General features: G+C 48.3%; 2 protein-coding genes across 3 annotated transcripts; one reads left to right on the forward strand and one right to left on the reverse strand.

Moving 5' to 3' along the window:
- Positions 1–2,667: 2,667 nt before the first annotated feature.
- Positions 2,668–17,106, reverse strand: LOC125441828 (nicotinamide N-methyltransferase-like). Of its 2 annotated transcripts, XM_048512747.1 has the most exons (4): positions 16,966–17,106; positions 16,264–16,456; positions 9,435–9,642; positions 2,668–4,549 (listed from the first exon to the last, which is right to left on the reverse strand). In XM_048512747.1, exons 2-4 carry the CDS (start codon positions 16,421–16,423, stop codon positions 4,129–4,131), a joined length of 789 nt encoding a protein of 262 aa, XP_048368704.1. In that variant the 5' UTR covers positions 16,424–16,456; positions 16,966–17,106; the 3' UTR covers positions 2,668–4,128. The 2 variants fall into 2 exon arrangements, with proteins under 2 accessions (XP_048368704.1, XP_048368703.1); XM_048512746.1 differs by lacking the exon at positions 16,966–17,106 and having other exon boundaries at positions 16,264–16,572.
- Positions 17,107–19,448: 2,342 nt separating this feature from the next.
- Positions 19,449–22,026, forward strand: LOC125441496 (nicotinamide N-methyltransferase-like). Its single transcript, XM_048512107.1, has 2 exons — positions 19,449–19,478; positions 19,935–22,026. Exons 1-2 carry the CDS (start codon positions 19,449–19,451, stop codon positions 20,418–20,420), a joined length of 516 nt encoding a protein of 171 aa, XP_048368064.1. The 3' UTR covers positions 20,421–22,026.
- Positions 22,027–22,495: the final 469 nt, after the last annotated feature.

Consider the following 22,495-nt stretch of genomic DNA (forward strand, 5'->3'; position numbering starts at 1 on the left):
AAGGGGTGGAGACTCAAAGCAGCAAGAGGCTGCAGACCTCATGTAGTTTGCAGGAGACAAGGCTACCAGACTCGGACCTTGATTTGTATAAGCCCTTAACACCTTGTTAAGGTAACTGCAATGTTGTTGGGAACTACTGGGAAGGTAGTTGTTTAATTTTGCTATGTTGTAAATGTTGGAGTTTATTGTTTCAGGGTTTTTTATGTTTGTATTGGGTGAGAGTTCTCCTGGAAATCTTCATCATGTTGAATCCTGTTCATCAAGCCCTTGGAGTCTTCAGGAGCCAACCCACTTGCAAAGAAGAATTGGACTTGGCAGTATCAGTAGACTGTAAATATTAGGACTTGAAAATGCAACCTGAACAGGACCTTGAAGTGTGATGTTAAATGTTGATGTTATATGTTAAGAAAGTAAACCATTTTGTTTTTAAAAATTGTTGTTGCAAACTCATTCCAAGTTCTGCCCCACAGAACCCACAAGCTGAGGTTACATACGCTCACCACAGAACTAAGATTCATTCTCACTTCATTTACTAAGCCATTTTGGACCAAATATAAACACTGTCTGCAGAATGATACTGGGCGATCCTATGTCGGGGTATGCAACAACAAAAAATTGGAAAAATTTGGATTCAGGATTAGTGGGTCCAATTTTGCCGGGGAAACCCAAATATTCTTTACTTCCCTACTGAAACTGTCCTGGATTCCTTTTAAAAATGTGTCCATTAAACCCAAGCCCAGATTTTACCCCTACCCTTTTCTCCCCCTTGCCTCATATGTATCCGAGAGTCCAGCCTCGGGTGGATCTGAGAGGTGGAAAAGGTGGAGCCTTGAGCCAGCCTGACCACCTACCAGGTGGCTGAGAGGGAGAGGGGAAGAAGGGACTCCCCCCAGTCTTTTTCTTAGGGGTGGTGGGGCCAAAGCAGCTTGAATCACCCTCCGTTTCTTCCAAATAAACACATCTCTGCATTCCGGAGATCAGTTGGAATTCTAAGAAAACTGCCTGCCCCATCTGGAGATTCGCCACCTTACTTAGGGGCTGATTCACAGGCTGGAAAATCCTTGTGGCCTCCGTTAGGACCTTGCGTCTCACCTGCACTGGGAGTTGTATGTATCCTATCATGATAACATTTGCAGTTGAGAGGCATTCTGTTCTATTTGGCAGCTGTGGGACTGGTGATTTGCATGCATGCTCAAAGATCACGTGATCATTGTCCTAATACAGCCATTTCCGAACAAGGAATCTGACCGAGGTTCACTGTTGTAGGGAACGCGGTTCCCCCCTCCCCCGCTTCCTCACAACCGTGTGTTGTATCTGTGCCCCACCTGGCATCCCTGCTGCCTTTCTCTGGTCTTTCTGAAACCTCATTTGTGGTCGTTTTAGGAAAGATATTGGCAAAGCCTGGGTGGTTGCAGTGTGGGTGGAAGAGTTTGGATTATCCCAATCATATGGAGGCTGTTTGTGCAGCAGCTATTGTCTCCCTCCCCCCTCCCATACACACACCCACACACACACACTTTGAATTTTTTTCAAATGGCACCACAACATTGATATATTGTTGTAATTATAGGTGTACCCAGTTCTCTGAATCCACACCACTCATTTAAAAAATCTCTTCTAGCTCCTTTCTTATGAAGATATAAGGGCAAAAATGTATCTTGAGAAGAGATGCACTTTTAAAAAAAATGCAACTTGATAATTTAGAGAACTTGTACATTTTATAAATGTAAATGTGCAAAGATGAAGGGATTCTAAAAACTTTATACCCTCCCAAATTTTGCTGATTTTTTGAGTACTACTGGAAAGGTATTGAAACAGAAATCCAGTACTCAAGATTTCCTTCTGAGCTCCCACAGACAGACAGGGCCTCATTGCAGATTACACAAGACCTGTGGTTCCTGTTAACTCTTTTATGTCCTTGAAGAGCCAGTTTGGCATAGTGGTTCAGAGCGACAGACTCTAATCTGGAGAACTGGGTTCGATTCCCCACTCCTCCACATGAAGCCTGCTGGCTGACCTTGGGCCAGTCACAGTTCTCTCAGCCCATATAGAAACATGAAATGGCAAACCACCTCCGAACATCTCTTGCCTTGAAAACCTTGTGGAGCAGCCATAAGTCAGATGGGGCTTTCTTTAAAGATTTATTTCAATAAGCAAACAGAAAGGAATCAGAAATTAAAATCGTAATCCAGTTTCATTGACAAAAGAAAACAAGGAATAGATGTATAGTATGATAAACAATAGCAATGTTAAAATATTAAGAAATATTTAAAAATAAATGGTGATAAAATTTATTTATTTATTTATTTATTTATTTATTTATTTATTTATTTATTTATTGTTGTATTTATAAACCGCCCTCCCCCGAGGGGCTCAGGGCGGTGAACAAACAATAGATAGAGCACAGTAAAATCCACAGTATCAAATATAAATAAACATTAAATGATGGCTCTATATTGTTAAAACCAACCCCATTAAAATTAAATGCAGCGTTCCAACATCAAATATATCGATGATCATTAAGAAGTGACACTTATAATAAATCTAAGCAAAGATATCTAAATATAATTTTCAGGTATTAAAAAATCAGTTCATATATAATGGTCATCTATCCACTATTCAAATGAATGCTTGTTGATATAATACATAACATGAGATATAAACCAGTTCAGTTATATAGTCCTTTACTACCCATTTTCGAAGAATAATATACAAGATATCTGTGCCTTGGCGGCACTTTCTACTACCAAGATCAGTGTAGAGAACAGAGACCTCTCTTCCTCCAATCAAGATCAGAGAAGTTATTCTTTATTGTAACTGATGAATTGCTTTGCTTGCCAAACTGAAGCCAAAAGATTAATACAGACAAAGCCTAATACTTTTCTTTTTCATAATAAAATGATTGTTTTATATTTTAACATTCAGGCCAACTAAGCACAAACCTTTAACATTTTGGAAGAGCCCAACTTTTAATCAAAGATATTGGTTTGAGCCTCAAAAGTTAAGACTCCTGTCAAGCGTAGCCCCTCCCCCCACCATGTCTCCTAGTAACCATCTAACCCACAGTTAATCCAAGGGGAGTTAAAATTAGCAGCACCATCAAATGGCTAATGCTCAATTCAATGATAAAAAATCTCCAGGGTCCCTTAAAGACCTTAACTACATTTATTGCAATAAGGTGTCACTCTCACAACTGTGTGCAGGACAGCAAACCGACAGCCAGCGAAGAAAAGAGATTGGACTTTGGGGCAGCAGAAACGTTCAAGGGACCAAACCAAGCGGAGTTGGAAAATGCCAGGAAGGCCCAGAAAAGGGGACGGGCTAGAAGCAATCCAGCCACAGAACTCTGGTGATACCCCACATAATCTGCTCACATCTCAACTTGCCACCCTAGACAGAGGGGAAGGCCTTTTTTAGCTCAGTGAGTGAAAACTGAGTGTTTTTCCACTTTAGGCTTCGTCTTTTTGTGTAATTGTATATGTTCCCTTTTGTGAAGTCAGCGCTCTGCGTGAAATGGGTAAAAAGAGTATATGAAGGCTCTGTTGGTGGAGAACATTTAAGACAAAGAAGCCATTCAGATCTGTCAGAAGCAGGAAAGCAGTCCAGGAGGCACCAGGGGATTTGGACGCTGTTTGCTTGAGGGCCAGAGAGATGTCAGCTGGCCAAAGGCTGCAGGGTTCCCTTAGAAGACATGAGATGAAGAAGACGTTCTGCTACCTCTGGGCCTCCATCCATCCCTTGGCTGCATTGAAGCCAGTTTTACAAGGGGGACCTCCATAAATATCAGGGGCTCTCTCATTCAAAGCAAGCAGACGCCCTGGGGACGAGGGAACTCCTTCCCTCTCAACATATACTGATAAAACATTAAAATCAGGTGCTGCATGGAGAATTGCGAACCTCTACATGGGTCTTCAGGATCTGGAATTATGTCTGATCTCCAGACTAGAGAGATCAGTGCTCCTGGAGGAAATGAATGCTTTTGGAGGAGGAACTCTATGGAATTATGCCCTGTGGAGATCCCTCCACTCCCCCAAACCTGCCCTCCCCAGGCCCCCTCCCTAAATCTACACGAATTTCCTTCAAGGGAGGTGGCATCCCTAGCTATTCCAACCAATTATCCAACCCGCTTCAATGCTTCCGTGCCACCAGTACACAGACACCCTTAGCATCATGTGAAATCTGTGGAGAGCTATACTGGATCCCTTCTAGCCACTCAATATCAAAGCCAGCCTCTTTCACTGCTTCTTCTACAGATTTCTGATCCAAATACAGGCAAGAAAACCGGCGCTGGCCAACCATGTAAAACGTCTCTTCCAGGATGGCTAACAAGACTAAATGCCCTCCAGATCTTAGAAGGGAGCTGATGTTCTTCAAAGCAGAACAGAAAGTGGGCAGGTCTTTGCAAGCCCCTTCCAGGCACAAGGTGGACAGCACACAGTCAGCTGGAGGCAGAGACAGCGGAGCCAAAGGATTGGGCTCAGTCACGTCACACTTCAGGACTTGCTTGACGGCTCTTCGCACCTTCTCCTCCTTTTGGGTCCACTCTTCCCTGGAACAGAACAGAAGATGTGTGGGATGAGCCCTCCACCCCAAACCTCCGTGAGATGCCCCTCCCTTCAGGCAGGTTCACACATTCATGGATATCACATGCCAGCATGGAGCTTCAACCCTTCCCAGATGTAGCTCATCTGCAGCCCAGGCCTGTCCACTGCGTTGGTGGCATATTGCCTCCAGAGGTTTGGGAAGGGATGGACTTCACTGGGGAATAATGTTGCAGAGTCCACCTTCCAAAGCAGAGTCCGCTTTCCCCAATGAACTCATCTCTGTCACCTGGAAATCAGGTGAACTCCCAGGAGATCTCCAGCTGTACCTGGAGGTTGGCAGCCATACATAAACACTTTCTCAGGATTCTGATAAACGGGCCACAGAACCAGAAGAAGACTGTACGTTCTCTGTTTCCTTTCTGTGTAATGCTCAGATTCTGAATGCGCTTTGCAACAGGAAGTTTGCTTTCAAGGCGGTGGATGCCCACCAAGGAGGATGAAGGTGTCCCCTTCCTGGTTCTCTGCCCCCCCTCCAACCACAGCACGTGTCCCTGTCTGCCCTTCAATAAATTGTCCTGAAGTGGACCACAGAAACAGGACAAAGGGGGGGTGCAAACACGCACACAGCTGAATCAATCCGCTGGATGCACACACACACACACAAAGCCTTTATTGGCATCATACAGTAAAACAATTTGTAACCAAAAACGTTTTACAACCAGAATAACATAGTTACAACTCAAATAACCATCATTTAATATAAAAATCTCCCTTAGCAGATGTGCCAATAATATCCAACAGAAACTTGGCAACTAATTCAGAAAAATCCTGATTTGATCCATCCAGGAAATACTTTATCCTTTGATCATCTGTCATATCTACATTAAAAGATGTAAACAATGGTCGATACTTATACCTTAAGCATTCCCTATTTGGACAGTGAAACATGATATGCTCTAGTGTTTCTACTTGTATGCTGTTGCAAGGGCATAATCTTTCGATCTTTGGTATTTTTTGGAATCGACCCTCGAGTAGAGCAGATGGCAAAATATTGAATCTTGCTAAAGAGAATGCACGTCTCAATCTAAAATTAATCATATAAAGTAAATAATGAGACATACAACCCTTTGCTTCAACTAGTGATTGATTTAGAGGTGAGCAAGTTGAATTTGCTGCTATTAAAGATCTTTGATAATCCCATTCAAGGAATTTTTCTTTTAACAATTTTTTTGCCTCTAAATAAGATAACATTGATATTTCATCCATAGATATGCCAATTTCTGTAATCTTATCAACTATTTTATCATGCCAGTTTGAAGTGTTAAGTTCAGAGAGCAGTAAGCATGTGAAACTGCCTGGCTTGGAATGATGGTGGATTTTTAACCAGTATATAGTTGCTCTAATCCAAGCCAAGGTAGTGAAGGAACATAGGCCTAGTTCAATGCGTAAGGCTGCATAAGACACGCAGTTGGGGAAACCCATAATCCTATGCAGAAATTTAGAGTGTAGAGTGTTTAGACTGGTGTTTTGGGCTAAGAAAAGGACTGGAAAGCCATAGAGTAGCTGCGGAACTACTTTTGCATTGAATGCCTTGATTACTGCTGGAATGTATTGGTGTCCTTTGGTGTAAAAGAAATTCACTAAAGCGTTTACAGTTGGAGTGGCTTTTACTGATGCCGTTTTGACATGGGCTGTCCAAGAAAGATTATAAGTGAACAAAATACCTAAGTATTTGTATTTCTTGACTTGTTCAATTTCTTTTGTCGCTACTTTCCAGGGTTGTTTTTTCCATGATCTAGCAAACACCATAACTTTTGATTTATCAAAGTTAAGTTCCAGCTTGTTTAATTTACAGTAACTGTAGCATCTGTTCATTGAACGTAACAGGCCTACCCTAGTGTATGACATTATAATAGTATCATCTGCATAAAGAAGCGCCGGTAAATGTGTATTTCCCAGTTTGGGGCTGTGTCCATCAATATCCCCAAGTTCCAGTGGTAAGTCCCTTAAGTATATGTTAAACAAGGTCGGAGCAATTATACACCCCTGTTTCACCCCTTTGTTGCTTAAGATATTATTGGTCAATGCCCCCTCCTGAGTGCATTTTACCCGGCAAGAGGTGTTGGTGTGTAATTGCCTGATTAAAAAAAGCAGTCTGGGGTCGATGTTCAAATCCTCCATTTTCTTCCATAACAAGTCTCTAGATAGTGAATCAAAGGCTTTTTTAAAGTCTAAAAAAGCAACATAGAGCTTGCCTGATCGTTGTTTTAACTGTTTTTGGGCAAGGTGGGCCAGGACTATTGCGTGGTCATAAGTAGATTTTCCTTTGGAAAAACCTATTTGTTCGTGTCCTATGACCTCTTGCTCTTGAATCCACCTGTTTAGTTTAAGGTGGAGAAACCTGGCATATAATTTGCCCACTACAGACAGCAGGCTGATGGGGCGATAGTTAACAGGGTCCTGATAGTCACCTTGTTTATAGATTGGAACTATTATCGCTTCGAGCCATGTTTTTGGTATTTTTCCTGTTGAATTTACCTGGGTAAAAACAGAAGACAGGAGTTGCCACCATCTTATGTTGGATTTAATCAGTTCAGAAGTAATTAAATCAGGGCCTGGAGATTTGCCATATTTCAGATCTTTTATTAGGAAATTTATCTCTTGAGGAGATACAGGCGGCCAGTGTGGGATGTTTTCTGGATTGATGTCTGCACTCGTTGGTATACTGCTATCATTAAATACTTGGTTAAAGTAGGCAAACCATGTTTCCGGAGAGATACAATATTGAGGGGCCTGTTTCAACAAGAGGGATTTATTAACACATCTCCAAAATTGTTTAGGGTCTTTGGAATTCAAGGCCCGAAATAGACGTTCCCATTCATACTCTAGATTTTGTTGTGATTTTATCTTTATCAAGTTATTTAGATTGTTTTTCAAGGATGTTAAATGATTGTATAACCTGGGGTCCCTATTCTGACGGAATAGGTTATAAAGTAGCCTTATTTGTTTATTTATTTCTATAGATTCTTTATCAAACCAGGTTCTTGGTCTGTTTTGAGGAGATGTTACTACTACTGATAAATGTGCAAAATGATTAGTAATTTCCTGTTGTATTTGGTTATATAAGTTTACCCCCTCAGAGGGTGATTTAGCATTCATAATCATCTGTTTATTTGCTTGTATTGTAGGGGAGTGCAGAAAAATTGTCATTTCATGATCAATAATACTTGACCAAGTTATTTTCCTATGGAATCCTTGACTTGTATTCAAATTTATCTCCGGCAAGGGAGAATAGTTAAGAGTAAGGATAATAGGGAGATGGTCACTTAAGAAATAATTACCAACTTCAAAATCCTCAATATGCTGGAGTAAACCTGGGGGGATCAAAAAATAATCAATTACACTGCACCCTTGTTTAGAGACAAATGTAAAGTCCGTGGCATTTTTAAATTTGTTTAGTCCATTTAACCATATTTTATTTGTTACAAGGGCCATTTTTGCTAGATGGATACCAGCTAGGTTTGTAATCTTATCCCTCAGGTTTCTCAGATGGGGAGTAAGTAACGTTTGGATAAGTTCTTGATCGAATCCTTCCATTAATAACTGTTGGGGAAAATTGATGCCCACTCTTGCATTTGCATCCCCTGCAATAATTATATTAGTATCTGGGAAGTTTCTTTCAAGATTCTGTAAATAGTCAATCAATCTACCCCAGTTTTTGTCCAAGGTTGTTTTTTGTTGGTAGGAAGGTAGATATATATTCACTATCACATAAGGATGGAGGCCCAATTTAACCCAAGTTGCCTGAGCTAATGGGGGACAGCTATTAAGAGCTTTAGATTTAACAGATTGGGAGATCAGGGTAAGTAAGCCTCCTGAAAAGCGGCCAAAGTTTTTGTCCCTTGTGGCTGGAAGGCAAAAGGCCTTGTATCCTGGAAAATGAATCATCTGTGAACACCAAGACTCCTGAATTAAAATAACTGCAAATCCTTTCAAGTAATCTTTAAAACTGGCAATGTTCAACAGGACAAAGGGGGGGTGCAAACACGCACACAGCTGAATCAATCCGCTGGATGCTTAAGGCCACTCCTGTCTCTTCTGAAGGTCGGGGGCTCTTCCTCACCCCCCCAGCTGCCCGAGTCTTTTAACTGCAGGTCTGGGGATAGAATTTAAGATCCAGTCATACCCCATAGAGCAGCAGTGGTGTAGGAGGTTAAGAGCTCGTGTGGAGGAACCGGGTTCGATTCCCAGCTCTGCCATCTGAGCTGTGGAGGCTTATCTGGGGAATTCAGATTAGCCTGTACACTCCCACACATGCCAGCTGGGTGACCTTGGGCTAGTCATAGCTTCTCGGAGCTCTCTCAGCCCCACCTACCTCACAGGGTGTTTGTTGTGAGGGGGGAAGGGCAAGGAGATTGTAAGCCCCTTTGAGTCTCCTGCAGGAGAGAAAGGGGGGGATATAAATCCAAACACCACTTCTTCATAGAAGCCCTGCCCACACATTACATGTGCAAACATCCCACACACGGGCACATCTCTTTCTAAGAAAAAGTCAACATTCATTCACTTTGTAATTAAAACCAGGGACTGGTTCCCAGGTAGAAGAAGTTCTTCCGAGCTCCCTCAGCCCCACCTACCTCACATGGTGTTTGTTGGGGGGAAGGGGAGGGAAAGGAGTTTGTAAGTCCCTTTGAGTCTCCTTACAGCAGATAAATTGAGGATATAAATCCAAACTCTTCTCTTCTACAAACTCTTCAACCGAATGGAATGCTACATACTCTACCTTCAAATGCAGCCATCTGCTGTGGGGGACCATTTTCTGGACCCCGATTTTAATACGGGGAGATCTCCAGGTCCTACCTGGAAGGTGGTAACCCTACACCCACATACCTGTTCCCTTCCAGCTCGCAGACATATTTCACCACCGGGCTCCAATCAAAAGCTCCCGGCTCCTTCTTCAGCCACCGCTGCATCTCTTCCCGGTTCTGGTCGGTATAATCTGTGGCCACGATCTCTCGGAAGTACTCACAGGCCGAGAGGTACTGGTAGATGGTGGGCCCGCTTCCAATATCGATCAGGGTGTCTCCTTGCAGGCCACCTGCATTGAATCACACGTTTGGTCAAAGCAGCTGGCCCTATAGAGCTTTTTTTTGCCCAGCTATGCTTCTTGAGCGACCCACATTTCTCTGGCAGCCCTAGAACAGCTGCCCTGTGGCTTCCGCCCAAGGGTTCCGCTGCGGGAGCTTCCGGCTCCACGTCACAGGATGCTGAGCTTAGAGACTGATGCGTCCACTAGCATTTCCGTCGGCCTTTTCTTAGGCGCTTGTGCCAGTGCTGGATTCTGCATCAGTCTGTGTTGTTCAGACACCTTCAAGAGGTTTCAAGGCGCTCTCCTGTTCACACTGTTTTGTACGTTTGTGTCAGTGAAAGGGAGAGGGTTTCCTTTCTAACTCATTAAGGCTGGATTTGAAACATGGAGTCCTATTCCCACTTTGTTTTGGAGGAAAGGTGGGTTACACTTCAAGCAATCAAGTGAATTGAAACATATCCCAGCCTGAAAGCAACAGGAAGCGGGGAACATCTGTGGGGCGGGATGGTGGGTCTAATACAGTGGTGGCGAACCTCTGGCACCCGTGGCACTCAGAGCCCTCTCTGTGGGCACGCACAGAGTCGCCCCCCCCCCCCCACATATACATCTAGGCTGGCCTGGGACGCTGGGCTCGATTATTAGCATTAAACTTAAGACCTAGTTTTGGGGAAGCAGTGTAGGTAACCCTGTTAAGCGCTGTTAAACCCCACTGATTTTCATGTGAAGAACTAAAGTGTCATCCTTTACCAGGGAGTAAGCTTGGTTGTTGGCAATGGGGCTTCTTCTAAGTAAACCCTCCTAGGGTCGTGATTCACCTGTTGGAAGAGTTGCATGGTTGCTTCAAAGCGAAGCCACCGACTACCACCAAGCTTACTCCTGAGTAACTGTTTTTTCTAAACTAAAACCTTAGTATTCAGGTTAAATGGCCATGTTGGCACTTTGCGATAAATAAGTGGGTTTTGGGTTGCAATTTGGGCACTCAGTCTCGAAATGGTCCGCCACCACTGGTCTAATATGTAGTACAGCAAAGCGTTCCACGCGCAGAACCAGAGCCACGTGCCAGCAGAACTACGGAACCCGCATCCCACCTGCCTCCCTGGTTTTGTTTATTTCTTCCCCTCTTCCAGACCTACTTTGTTGCGGTCTCAAAAAGAGCCTCAGAAAAGCCGGGTTAACAACCATATTAGATTGCTGTGAATTTGGGAAATGGAATAAGGCAATTGGAGTCGCAGATCAGAAACCCCATCTGGGCGGGGTGGGGGGTGGGGGCAGGTGACGTCTGTCTGACTGAGGGGAACAGCTGCCCAGGAAGCTAAAACTGGCCGGTGTGCTCTCGCACCACTAGAGGCATGTTGCTGCAGCGGCAGCGGGATGGGCAGTGGGTGCTTTCCCTGCGTAGGAAGCACCCCTTCCCTTTGATGGAGCCGAATGGATGGTCCTTTGCCAGGTGATGTGAGGCGATGTTCCCTCCACCCCATGCAATGCTTCCCAAACACATGAAAGGGACAGAGCATTTCCCTCCAGTCTAGTTGGCAACCACCCAGCAACCAAGATGGGGAGGAGGCGAGATCGCTCCAATTAAGGGCCTTCATGAAAGGCGAAGCAAAGGCAGACGGGGCACCTCATTATCCAATTGGGCAGGCAGAGATTGGACTCGTCAGAATGTGCTGAGGGCCCATCATTACATAAATCCCAGGAGATAATTTTGGATCCTTGAGAGTCAGACAGGTCTGGGGATGGAATTTAAGATCCAGTCATACCCCATAGAAGCCTTGCCCACACATTACATGTACAAACATTCCACACACGGGCACATGTCTTTCTAAGAAAAAGCCAACGTTCATTCACTTTGTAATTAAAACCAGGGACTGGTTCCAGGGTAGAAGACGGCAGCAGGTATCACGTGTTCAGCTTGACAGGGGTAGAGAATGTGACACTGGAATGATACAATTGTATAAACAGGGAGATGGCACGTGTGTCCACAGTCACTTGTGAACAGGGCCAGGGCCCCAGTTAGGGGGTGCAGGGAGGGCACCGTTTCTGAGTCCCCTCCTGCCCCTTTGCCAATCAGTCCTGCCAACGCTAAGCTATGCTGTGGAAGGAGGGAGCTACTGGGACTGGCAGTGATGGCGTCACTTCCACTCAGCTGAAGGGATGCTATCCTGCTTACCCAACAGATGAGGTGTGGCTGACAAGAAGCCCCCTGGCAAGTTTCTTAAGGGGATTCTTGGACTGCCCCCAGAAGAGACTGCACGTTAACTAAGTGGAGGAGGGGAAGGCAGCTGAACTCCTGGGAAGGTCAAAACATAAGAACATAAGAACTAGCCAGCTGGATCAGACCAGAGTCCATCTAGTCCAGCATTCTGCTACTCGCAATGGCCCACCAGGTGCCTTTGGGGCTCGGTCTGGGATGTGAAAGCAATGGCCTCCACTGCTGCTGCTGCTCCTGAGCACCCTGGTCTGCTAAGGCATTTGCAATCTGAGATCAGGAGGATCAAGATTGGTAGCCATAGATCGACTTCTCCTCCATAAATCTGTCCTAGAAGCCCTTTTAAAGCTATCCAGGTTGGTGTACCACCACCTCCTGTGGCAGCATATTCCAAACCAATCTGCGTTGTGTGAAGGGTGTTCAACACATTAGTCCTAATTCTTCCCCAGCATTTTCAATGAATGCCCCTGGTTCAGGTATTGTGAGAAGAGAATTTCTCTCTGTCAGCATTTTTTTTTATGCATAATTTTGTGGAGCTTCAATCCTTATCCCCCCCCTCAGGCGTCTCCTCTCAAACTAAAGAGTCCCAAACGCTGCAGCCTTTCCTCATAAGGAAGGTGCTCCAATCTCTCAATCATCCTCGTTGCCCTTCTCTGCACTTTTTCTCTCTTCGCTATCCTTCTTGAGATGTGGCGACCAGAACTGAACACAATTACTCTCCAAGTCGCGGTCGCACCACGGCTTTATATAAAGGGCATGACAATCCTTGCAGTTTTATTATCAGCTCCTTTCCTAATTATCCCCCAGCATAGAGTTTGCCTTTTTCACAGCTGCCATACATTGAGTTGACATTCCCATGGAACTATCGGCTGAGCATTAAATCCCTTTCCTGGTCTGTGACTGATAGCACACTGACCCTGTAAGCTACGTGTGTATGTGAAGTTTGGATTTTTTGCCCTATTTGCATCGCACACATTTTGCTACATTGAACTGCATTTGCCATTTCTTAGCCCACTCACCTAATTTATCAAGGTCCTCTTGGGGCTCTTCGCAATCCTTTGTGGTTTCACCACCCTTAATTGGTATCATCTGCAAATTTGGCCACCACACTACCCACTTACTGGGTCATTTTATGAATAAGTTAAAGAGCACTGGTCTAATCTACGGATCATGGGGACACCACTCCCTACATCTCTCCATTGTGAGAACACCCATTTATACCACCCTTTGTTTCCTGTTCCTCAACCAGTTTTTAATCCATGGGGACTTCCCCTCTTATTCCTTCATTGCTGAGTTTCTCAACAGTCTCTGGTGGGAACTTTGTCAAAAGCCTTTTGGAAATCAAGTAGACAATGTCCACTGGTTCCCCCTTATCCCACATGTCTGTTTTACCCCTCAAAGAACTCTAGTAAGAAGTTTGTAAGACAGGACTTGCACTCTGCAAAGGCTTCATGCTGACTCTTCTCAGCAGGTCTTGCTTTTCTACATGTTTTATAATTTTTATCTTTAATGATAGATTCTACTAATTTACCAGGAACAGATGTCAAACTGGCCAGCCTGTAATTTCAGGTCCCCCAAGACACTTCTTAAGGTGGTGTGACATTGGCCATCTTCCAGTCTTCAGGGATGGAGGCAGATTTCAGGGATAAGTTGCATATTAAAGTGAGAAGATCAGCAATTTAATCTGCCTCCTCTGAGGTGAAGGCTTCTTTGGGAGTAGGGGCCCCCTCCGAACTCAAATGCTGAAGAAATTCCTGGGAATTTAAGGGTGGAGCTTAGGATGGGTAGCATTTGGGGAAACTATTTGGGGGAAGCTGATTGTGCTGTAGTGGTTGGTGGTGAACTCTAATGGAGATCAGGTTTGGGATTCCCCTCACTCTCTGCCACTTGAGCTGTGGAGGCATATCTGGGGAACTAGATTAACTTATTGCACTCCAACACATGCCAACTGGGTGACCTTGGGCTTTAGTCCACAGTTCTTCAGTCTCTCCCAGCCCTACCTCCTTGGTGTTTGTTGGGGAAGGGGAGGAGTTCATAAGTCCCTTTGAGTCTCTCCTTACAGCAGGTCAGTGAGGATGCCAAGTCAAACTCTTCTCTTCTACAAACTCTTCCAACCGAATGGAATGCACTGCATCTCTACCTTCAAATGCAGCCATCTGCTGTAGGGGAACCATTTTCCTGGACCCACAGTTTATGCGGGGAGATCTCAGGTCCCTACCTGGAAGGTGGCAACCCTACACCCACATACCTGTTCCCTTCCGGCTTCGCAGACTTGTATTTCACCACGGGCTCCCAATCCAAAGCTCCGGCTCCCTGCTTCAGCCACCGCTGCATCTCCTCAGGTTCTGGTCCGGTGTAATCTGTACGATCTCGGAAGGACTGGGCAGAGAGGGTACTGGTAGATGGTGGGTCAGCTTCCAATGTCCCATCAAGGGGTGTCTCCTTACAGGGCCACCTGCATTTGCATCCACACATTTGAGGTCCAGCACAGCTGGCTTCACAGGCCTACTTTGCCCAGCTGTGCTTCTTGGGGCGACCCACATTTCTCTGGCAGCCCTAGAACAGCTGCCCTGTGGCCTTCCTTCGGGGTTTCCTTCTGCCGGGAGCTTCCGGCTCCACGATCACAGGATGCTGAGCTTACAGACTGATGCGTCCACCAGCATTTTTCGTGAGCCTTTTTTCTTGAAACATTGCCAGTGCTGGATTCTGCATCCAGTCTGTGTTGATCAGACACCTTCAGGGGGTTCCAAGGTGCTCTCCTGTTCACACTGTTTTGTACGTTTGTGTCAGTGAAGGAGGGTTTCCTTTCAAACTACATTAAGGCTGGATTTGAAAGGTGGAGTCCTATTCCCACTTTGTTTAGGGGGAAAGGTGGGTTACACTTCAAGCAATCAAGTGAATTGAATCATATCCCAGCCTGAAAGCAATAGGTAGTGGGGAACATCTGTGGGGCGGGGTGGTGGGTCTAATACAGTGGTGGCAAACCACAACGCGAGGTTGCCAGAGGTGGCACTCAGAAACCCTCTGTGGGCACACACAAACAGAGTCGCCCCACACACATGCATCTAGGCAGCCTGGGCGGCTGGGCTCGTTATTGGCATTAAACCTAAGATCTAGTTTGGGGGGAAACTGGTGTAGGTAACCCTGTTGGCTGTTAAACCCACTGATTTTCAATGTGAAGAACTAAAAGCGTCATCCTTTACCAGGAGTAAGCAGTTTGTTGGCAATGGGGCTTGCTTCTGAGTAAACCCTCCTAGGGTCGTGATTCACCTGTTGGAAGAGTTGCATGGATTTGCTTCAATGAAGCCACCGACCCCACCACCAAACTTACTCCCAGTAACCGTTTCCTAAACTAATACCTCAGTATTCAGGTTAAATGGCCGTGTTGGCACTTTGCAATAAATAAGTGGGTTTTGGGTTGCAATTTGGGCACTCGGTCTCGAAAAGGTCCGCCATCACTGGTCTAATATGTAGTACAGCAAAGTGTTCCACGCGCAGAACCAGAACCACGTGCCAGCACAGCCATGGAACCCGAATCCCACCTGCCTCCCTGGTTTTGTTTATTTCTTCCCCTCTTCCAGACCTGCTTTGTTGCGGTCTGAGAACTCAGAAAAGCCGGGTTAACAACCAAAATTAGATTGCTGTGGATTTGGGAAATGGAATAAGGCAATCGGAGTTGAAAGATCAGAAAACCCATCTGGGCGGGGTGGGGGGTGGGGGGCAAGGTGACGATCTGTCTGACTGAGGGGAACAGCTGCCCAGGAGCTAGGCAGCCGCTGTGCTCTCCCCGCACCACTGAGAGGCATGTTGCTGCAGCAGCAGCAGGATGGGCAGTGGGTGCTTTCCCCTGCAGTGGGAAGGCACCCCTTCCCGCTGACAGGAAGCCGAGATGGATGGTCCCTTTGCCAGGTGATGTGAGAGCGATGTTCCCCTCCACCCATGGCGCAATGCTTCCCAAACACACATGAAAGTGGGACAGAGCATTTCCCTCCAAGGCTAGTTGGCAAACCACACAGAAACCAAGATGGGGAGGAGGGAGGCAGGATCGCTTAGTTAAGGAGCCTTCATGAAAGGCGAAACAAAGACAGACAGAGGCACCTCATTGACCTCAATTGGGCAGTGGCAGAGATTGGACTCGTCAGAATGTGCTGAGGGCCCGTCATTACATAAATCCCAGGAGATAATTTTGGATCCTTGAGAGTCAGACCTTCATTAACCTATTGAGTATCCGAGACACACTCCCCCCCGCCTCCCACCCCCCAGTGCTGCTGCTGCTGCAGCCGGTTGCCCGGGGAGTGGAGGGTCTACCACCAGCCCGCCACTATGCGAAGAAGCTCAGGTCGACTTGCAGCCGCCCACCCCACCCTGGGGGCGTTGCCGTCTGGGTGGTCCCGGAGCGCAGGGCAGCGGGGGTCACTCACGGCGTCGGAAGGCGGCGTGGAGGGAGCGGAGGCTGAAGGCGAGCAGGCCGTCGCGGTCGGTCTCGTCGGGGGCGGAGGCGTAGTAGGTTTGCAGGTAGTCGCGGGCCACGAAGTGCTGCGAGTAAGCGTCCTTCCCGGTGAACGGCTCCGACGTCGCCATGGTGGGGAGAGCCCGGCGGCCCGACACTCACGGCTGGAAAAGAAGAAGAAGCGGGGCAGGGGGGCGGCGCCGTTCCAGGAGCAAGGCGGCGGTGGGGCCGCTGTGGGAGGGGCGTGGGCGGCGCCCGGAGCCGGGAGGGGGCGGAGACAGGGGCAGGTGCCATAATCGGGAGCGCAGAACTTGAGGGAAGGCGCGTGGAAGGGTTCTCCGTGGAGGACCGACGAGAACCACACCGGGGCCTCTGGATGCAGAACGGGATGCGCAGGGCAAGCTCTCCAGTGGAGCCCCCCGCCCCGCCCAAAGTTCCTGACCCGTTGTCGCCTGGGGGCCCCGCTGGAGCTCCTCAAATGCAGGCTCCCAGTCGCGTGGAGCCTTGAGAATAGCGATCCCGCCCCTCTTCATTGGACCCCCGACAGCAGGGGCCTGCACCGGGCTCAAGTAGCGCCTGCCCCGACCGATCCAACCGCACGTGCTTTCAAGGGAGGCCACCTTGACAGCATCGGCCTACACCGATGGAAAGAAAAATCGTGTGTGCCACGGACCTGGTTCGAACACGCCTCGAAAAGTCACTTGGGAACGTGGCTGGAGAGAGACACAAACGTGAAGGCGGTGTCCGCCGTGACAGGAGGCGCGAGGCAGCGGGTTCCTTCCGCGCCAGATTCTGTGGCGACCCTAGGTAAATCGGGCCTCGAGGCATCCCAGCGGGGGGGAAGCGTTTCGCTCCGCAGGACGGCGCCGACCCATATTTGCCGCACCTTTCCAAAGCGCCACGTGCTATTTCTGGAGCGGCTTCACGGCCCCGCCCCCAACTTTGGACTCTGCGCGAGCCCACCCCGAGAGGCCACGCAACTCCGAGGGCGCTCGCCCCAGCCCCGGCAGGGCAGCGCCTCCCTCTCCGCGGTTGCGCAGCCAGCCTCCCCCTGCTGGCTCCTTCTGCGTCGTGCACTGCAGGGCGAGGGGTTGTGGGCCAGGTGCGGAGGGGAGAGACTCCGCCTGGCGCGGATTGGTCCGGGGGGGTGGCGCGGTGGAGACCTGCGTCCCGCCATGGCGGCTTCGGGGCCGTTCAACCGAGAAGGGACTTTTACGCAAGGCGGCACTTCGTGACTCCGCGACTACCTGCACACTCTACTACGCCTCCGCCCCGACGAGACCGGCCGCGACGGCCTGCTCGCCTTCAGCCTCCGCTCCCTCCACGCCGCCTTCCGACGCCGTGAGTGGGCCCCCTCGAGCCACCCCCCTCCCGCCGCCGCCGCCCTGCGCTCCGGCACCACCCAGGCGACGCACCCTCGGGAACGGGCTGTTGGGGCTTTCTTGGTCTTCTTCGGGTAGTGGCGGCCGGGGCAGGAGACCCCCAAGGGCGCAGCCGCAGCACTGGGGTGGGATGGTGGAGTGTGTCTCCTTTACTCAATAGGGAAAGGTCTGGCTCTCAAGGATCCAAACTTTTCTTCTGGGACCCATTTCCATCTCACTCTCTCTCTGTTTGTGTGTCTATACACACATGTACACACACACATATGATTTGATCACTATCGATTTGTGTTATCAGTGGCCCCTTCCGCACACGCAAAATGATGCGTTTTCAAACCACTTTCACAACTGTTTGCAAGTGGATTTTGCTATTCCGCACAGCTTCAAAGAGCACTGAAAGCAGTTTGAAACTGCATTATTCTGCATGTGCGGAATGAGCCAATGTGTACAAGACAACATTTGTTATTATGGACCCTCAACACATTCTGATGAGTCCAATCTCTGCCTGTCTAATTGGATAATGAGCTGCCCATCTGCACTTGCTTTGCCTTTCAGGCCCTTAATTGGTGTGATCTGGACATGGGGGAGTTCTGTTCCCCATCTTGGTTCCTGCGTGGTTGCCAACTAGCCTGGAGGGAAATGTTCTGTCCTTTTCAAGTGTGGGGAAGATTTTCATAGGATTGAGGTAACAGGGCCTCACATCACCTGGCAAACGGAAGCCCATTCAGGCCCTGTGTCAAAGGGAAGGGGCACTGCTCTGGCCAGTGGTGACCCTCGCCCAGGGGAAAGCGACCGAGCTGCCCTTCCCGCTGCAGCACCCTGCCTCTAGTGGTGCGAGAGCACACCGGCCAGTTTTTGCTTCCTGGGCAGCTGTTCCCCTCAGTCAGACAGACGTCACCTGCCCACGAGGCGGGGTATTGCCTTATTCCATTTCCCAAATCCACAGCAATCTAATTTTTACCTGGCTTTTCTGAGGCTCTTTTTGAGACCGCAACAAAGCAGGTCTGGAAGAGGGGAAGAAACAAACAAAACCAGGTGGGATGCGGGTTCCGTGGCTCTGCTGGCGCGTGGTTCTGGTTCTGCTTGGCGTGGGCATGCTTTGCTGCCTAATAATTAGACCCACCACCCTGCCCTGCCAGATTTTCCCCACTTCTATTGCTTGATTGCTTCTGAAGTGTAGCCCAATCTTTCTACAAGGCAAAGTGGGAATGGGACTCCCACCTTTCAAATCCAGCCATAATGTGGTTTGAAAGGACCCTCTCCCTTTCACTCGACACCAAGCGTGCAAAACAGGTGTGAACAGGGGAGAGCACCAGCAGGGTCTCTGAACAGCACAAGACTGATGCAGAATCCAGCACTGGCACAAGTGCCCTAAGAAGGAGCCTACGAGAAATGCTGGTGACGATATCCAGTCTCTAGCTCAACATCCTGTGACGTGGGCGGAGCTCCCATGGCCCGCGAACCCTTGGCCGGAGAGCCACAGGGCAGCTGTTCTAGGGCCACTTCCAGTAATAGTCGCTCAAGAAGCACAGCTGGGCAAAAAGAAGCTCCGTAGGGCCAGCTGTTTTGACCAAATGTGTGATGCAATGCAGGTGGCCTGCAAGGAGACACCCTGATCGACATTGGAAGCGGACCCACCATCTACCAGTACCTCTGGCCTGGCAGGAGACCTTCCGAGATCATTGGCCACAAAGATTATACCGACCAGAACCCGGAGGAGATGCAGCGGTAGCTGAAGAGGAGCCGGGAGCTTTGATTGGAGCCCGGGTGGTGAAATATGTCTGGGCTTGAGCTGGAAGGGGAACAGGTATGTGGGTGTAGGGTTACCACCTTCCAGGTAGGACCTGGAGATCTCCCCGTATTAAAATCGGGGTCCAGAAAATGGTCCCCCACAGCAGATGGCTGCATTTGAAGGTAGAGTACGTAGCATTCCATTTGGTTGAAGAGTTTGTAGAAGAGAAGAGTTTGGATTTATATCCTCAATTTATCTGCTGTAAGGAGATTCAAAGGGACTTACAAACTCCTTTCCTTCCCCTTTCCCCCCAACAAACACCATGTGAGGTAGGTGGGGCTGAGAGAGCTCAGAAGAACTGTGACTAGCCCAAGGTCACCCAGCTGGCATGTTTTGGAGTGCACAGGCTAATCTAGTTCCCCAGATATGCCTCCACAGTTCAAGTGGCAGAGCAGGGAATCCAACCCAGGTCTCTAGCTTCAAACTCCATGCTGGCATGTGATATCCATAAATGTGTGAACCTGCCTGAAGGGAGGGGCATCTCACGGAGGTTTGGGGTGGAGGGCTCATCCCACACATCTTCTGTTCTGTTCCAGGGAAGAGTGGACCCAAAAGGAGGAGAAGGTGCGAAGAGCCGTCAAGCAAGTCCTGAAGTGTGACGTGACTGAGCCCAATCCTTTGGCTCCGCTGTCTCTGCCTCCAGCTGACTGTGTGCTGTCCACCTTGTGCCTGGAAGGGGCTTGCAAAGACCTGCCCACTTTCTGTTCTGCTTTGAAGAACATCAGCTCCCTTCTAAGATCTGGAGGGCATTTAGTCTTGTTAGCCATCCTGGAAGAGACGTTTTACATGGTTGGCCAGCGCCGGTTTTCTTGCCTGTATTTGGATCAGAAATCTGTAGAAGAAGCAGTGAAAGAGGCTGGCTTTGATATTGAGTGGCTAGAAGGGATCCAGTATAGCTCTCCACAGATTTCACATGATGCTAAGGGTGTCTGTGTACTGGTGGCACGGAAGCATTGAAGCGGGTTGGATAATTGGTTGGAATAGCTAGGGATGCCACCTCCCTTGAAGGAAATTCGTGTAGATTTAGGGAGGGGGCCTGGGGAGGGCAGGTTTGGGGGAGTGGAGGGATCTCCACAGGGCATAATTCCATAGAGTTCCTCCTCCAAAAGCATTCATTTCCTCCAGGAGCACTGATCTCTCTAGTCTGGAGATCAGACATAATTCCAGATCCTGAGGCCCCAGGTAGAGGTTCACCTGATTTTAATGTTTTATCAGTAATATGTTGAGAGGGAAGGAGTTCTGTGGTCCCCTGTGCGACTGCTTGCTTTGAATGAGAGAGCCCCTGATGTTTATGGAGCTCCCCCTTGTAAAACTGGCTTTATTTACAAGAATGCAGCCAAGGGACGGACGGAGGCCCAGAGGTAGCAGAGCGTCTTCTTCATCTCATGTCTTCTAAGGGAACCCTGCAGCCTTTGGCCAGCTGACATCTCTCTGGCCCTCAAGCAAACAGCGTCCAAATCCCCTGGTGCCTCCCGGACCGCTTTCCTGCTTCTGACAGATCTGAATGGCTTCTTTGTCTTAAATGTTCTCCACCAACATGGCCTCCATATTCTCTTTTTACCCACTGTCACGCAGAGCGCTGACTTCACAAATGGGAACATATACAGTTACACAAAAAGACGAAGCCTAAAGTGGAAAAACACTCAGTTTCCACTCACTGAGCTAAAAAAGGCCTTCCCCTCTGTCTGGGGTGGCAAGTTGAGGTGAGCAGATGATGTGGGGCATCACCAGAGTTCTGCGGCTGGATTGCTTCTAGCCGGTCCTCTTTTCTGGGCCTTCCTGGCATGTCCCAAGTCTGCTCTGTCTGCTCCAGACTCTTTTCCTCGCTGGCTGTCAGTCTGCTGTCCTGCACACAGTGGCCAAAGTGACTCACGACTACCCCATAAGCTTTTCAAGGCAAGAGACGCTCGGAGGTGGTTTGCCATTTCCTGCCTTTGGATGGGCTGAGAAACGTGACTGGCCCAAGGTCAGCCAGCAGGCTTCATGTGGAGGAGTGGGGAATCGAACCCAGTTCTCCAGGTTAGGATCTGCGGCTCATACTGGCTCTTTAGGCTCATAAAAGAGTTAACAGGAAGCGTGGGCATTGTGTAATCTGTAATGAGGCCCTATCTGCCTGTGGGAGCTCAGAAGGAAATTTGGAATTCCAAGTTCAACCCTTCTCAGGCACTTTGTGCAAAATCAGAGTAATCTTAAGACACTGGAGTTTTCGCTAGTGACCAAACAGGTTCACACCTAGAACCCCTGATTGAGTCAGGAGAGAAAGCTCCTTCTAAAAACCTTTCTGAGCACCAGTTCTTTAAAGAAACACACCTGGGGGTGCTATCAGGCACCATTCCAGAGAATCAAGAAACCTGCCCTTGAATTCTGTGGGAGGCTGTGGTTTATGTGGTGACAGAGAAGAGCACTGCACATTGAAAGCAGCATAATGCTGGAAGCCCTGGCTTGGCTGATGTGGCTAGTGGATTGTGAGGCTGGATAATAGTAGTGAGGCAGGGATGCTAATTCCTGGAGATTTGAGGACTAAGCCTGGAGAGCAGGAATTTGGGGAGAGCCATCATGGTATAGTGCAGTGGTGACGAACCTTTGGCACTCCAGATGTTATGGACCGCAATTCCCATCAGCCCCTTCCAGCATGGCCAATTGGCCATGCTGGAAGGGGCTGATGGAATAGCCAGTCCATAACATCTGAGAGATAAGAGTCACTCGCTACAAATTAATGGTATATATCAGTTAAGAGCAGGTGCACTCTAATCTGGAGAACCGGGTTTTGGTTCCATGCTCTGCCACTTAAGCTGTGGAGGTTTATCTGGTGAACTAGATTAGCCTGTGCACTCCAGCACATGCCAGCTGTGTGTCCTTGGGCTAGTCACAGTTCTTCAGAGCTCTCCCAGCCCCACCCACCTCACAGGGTGTTTGTTTTGGGGGGGGGGAGAGAAAGGACTCCCTTTGAGTCTCCTTGCAGTAGAGAAAAGGGGGATATAAATCCAAACTCTTCTTCTTAACATAATATACTCCAGTCTACTCTCCGAGCA

This window comes from Sphaerodactylus townsendi, linkage group LG12, assembly GCF_021028975.2.
Source record: "Sphaerodactylus townsendi isolate TG3544 linkage group LG12, MPM_Stown_v2.3, whole genome shotgun sequence".
Classification (NCBI taxonomy): domain Eukaryota; kingdom Metazoa; phylum Chordata; class Lepidosauria; order Squamata; family Sphaerodactylidae; genus Sphaerodactylus; species Sphaerodactylus townsendi.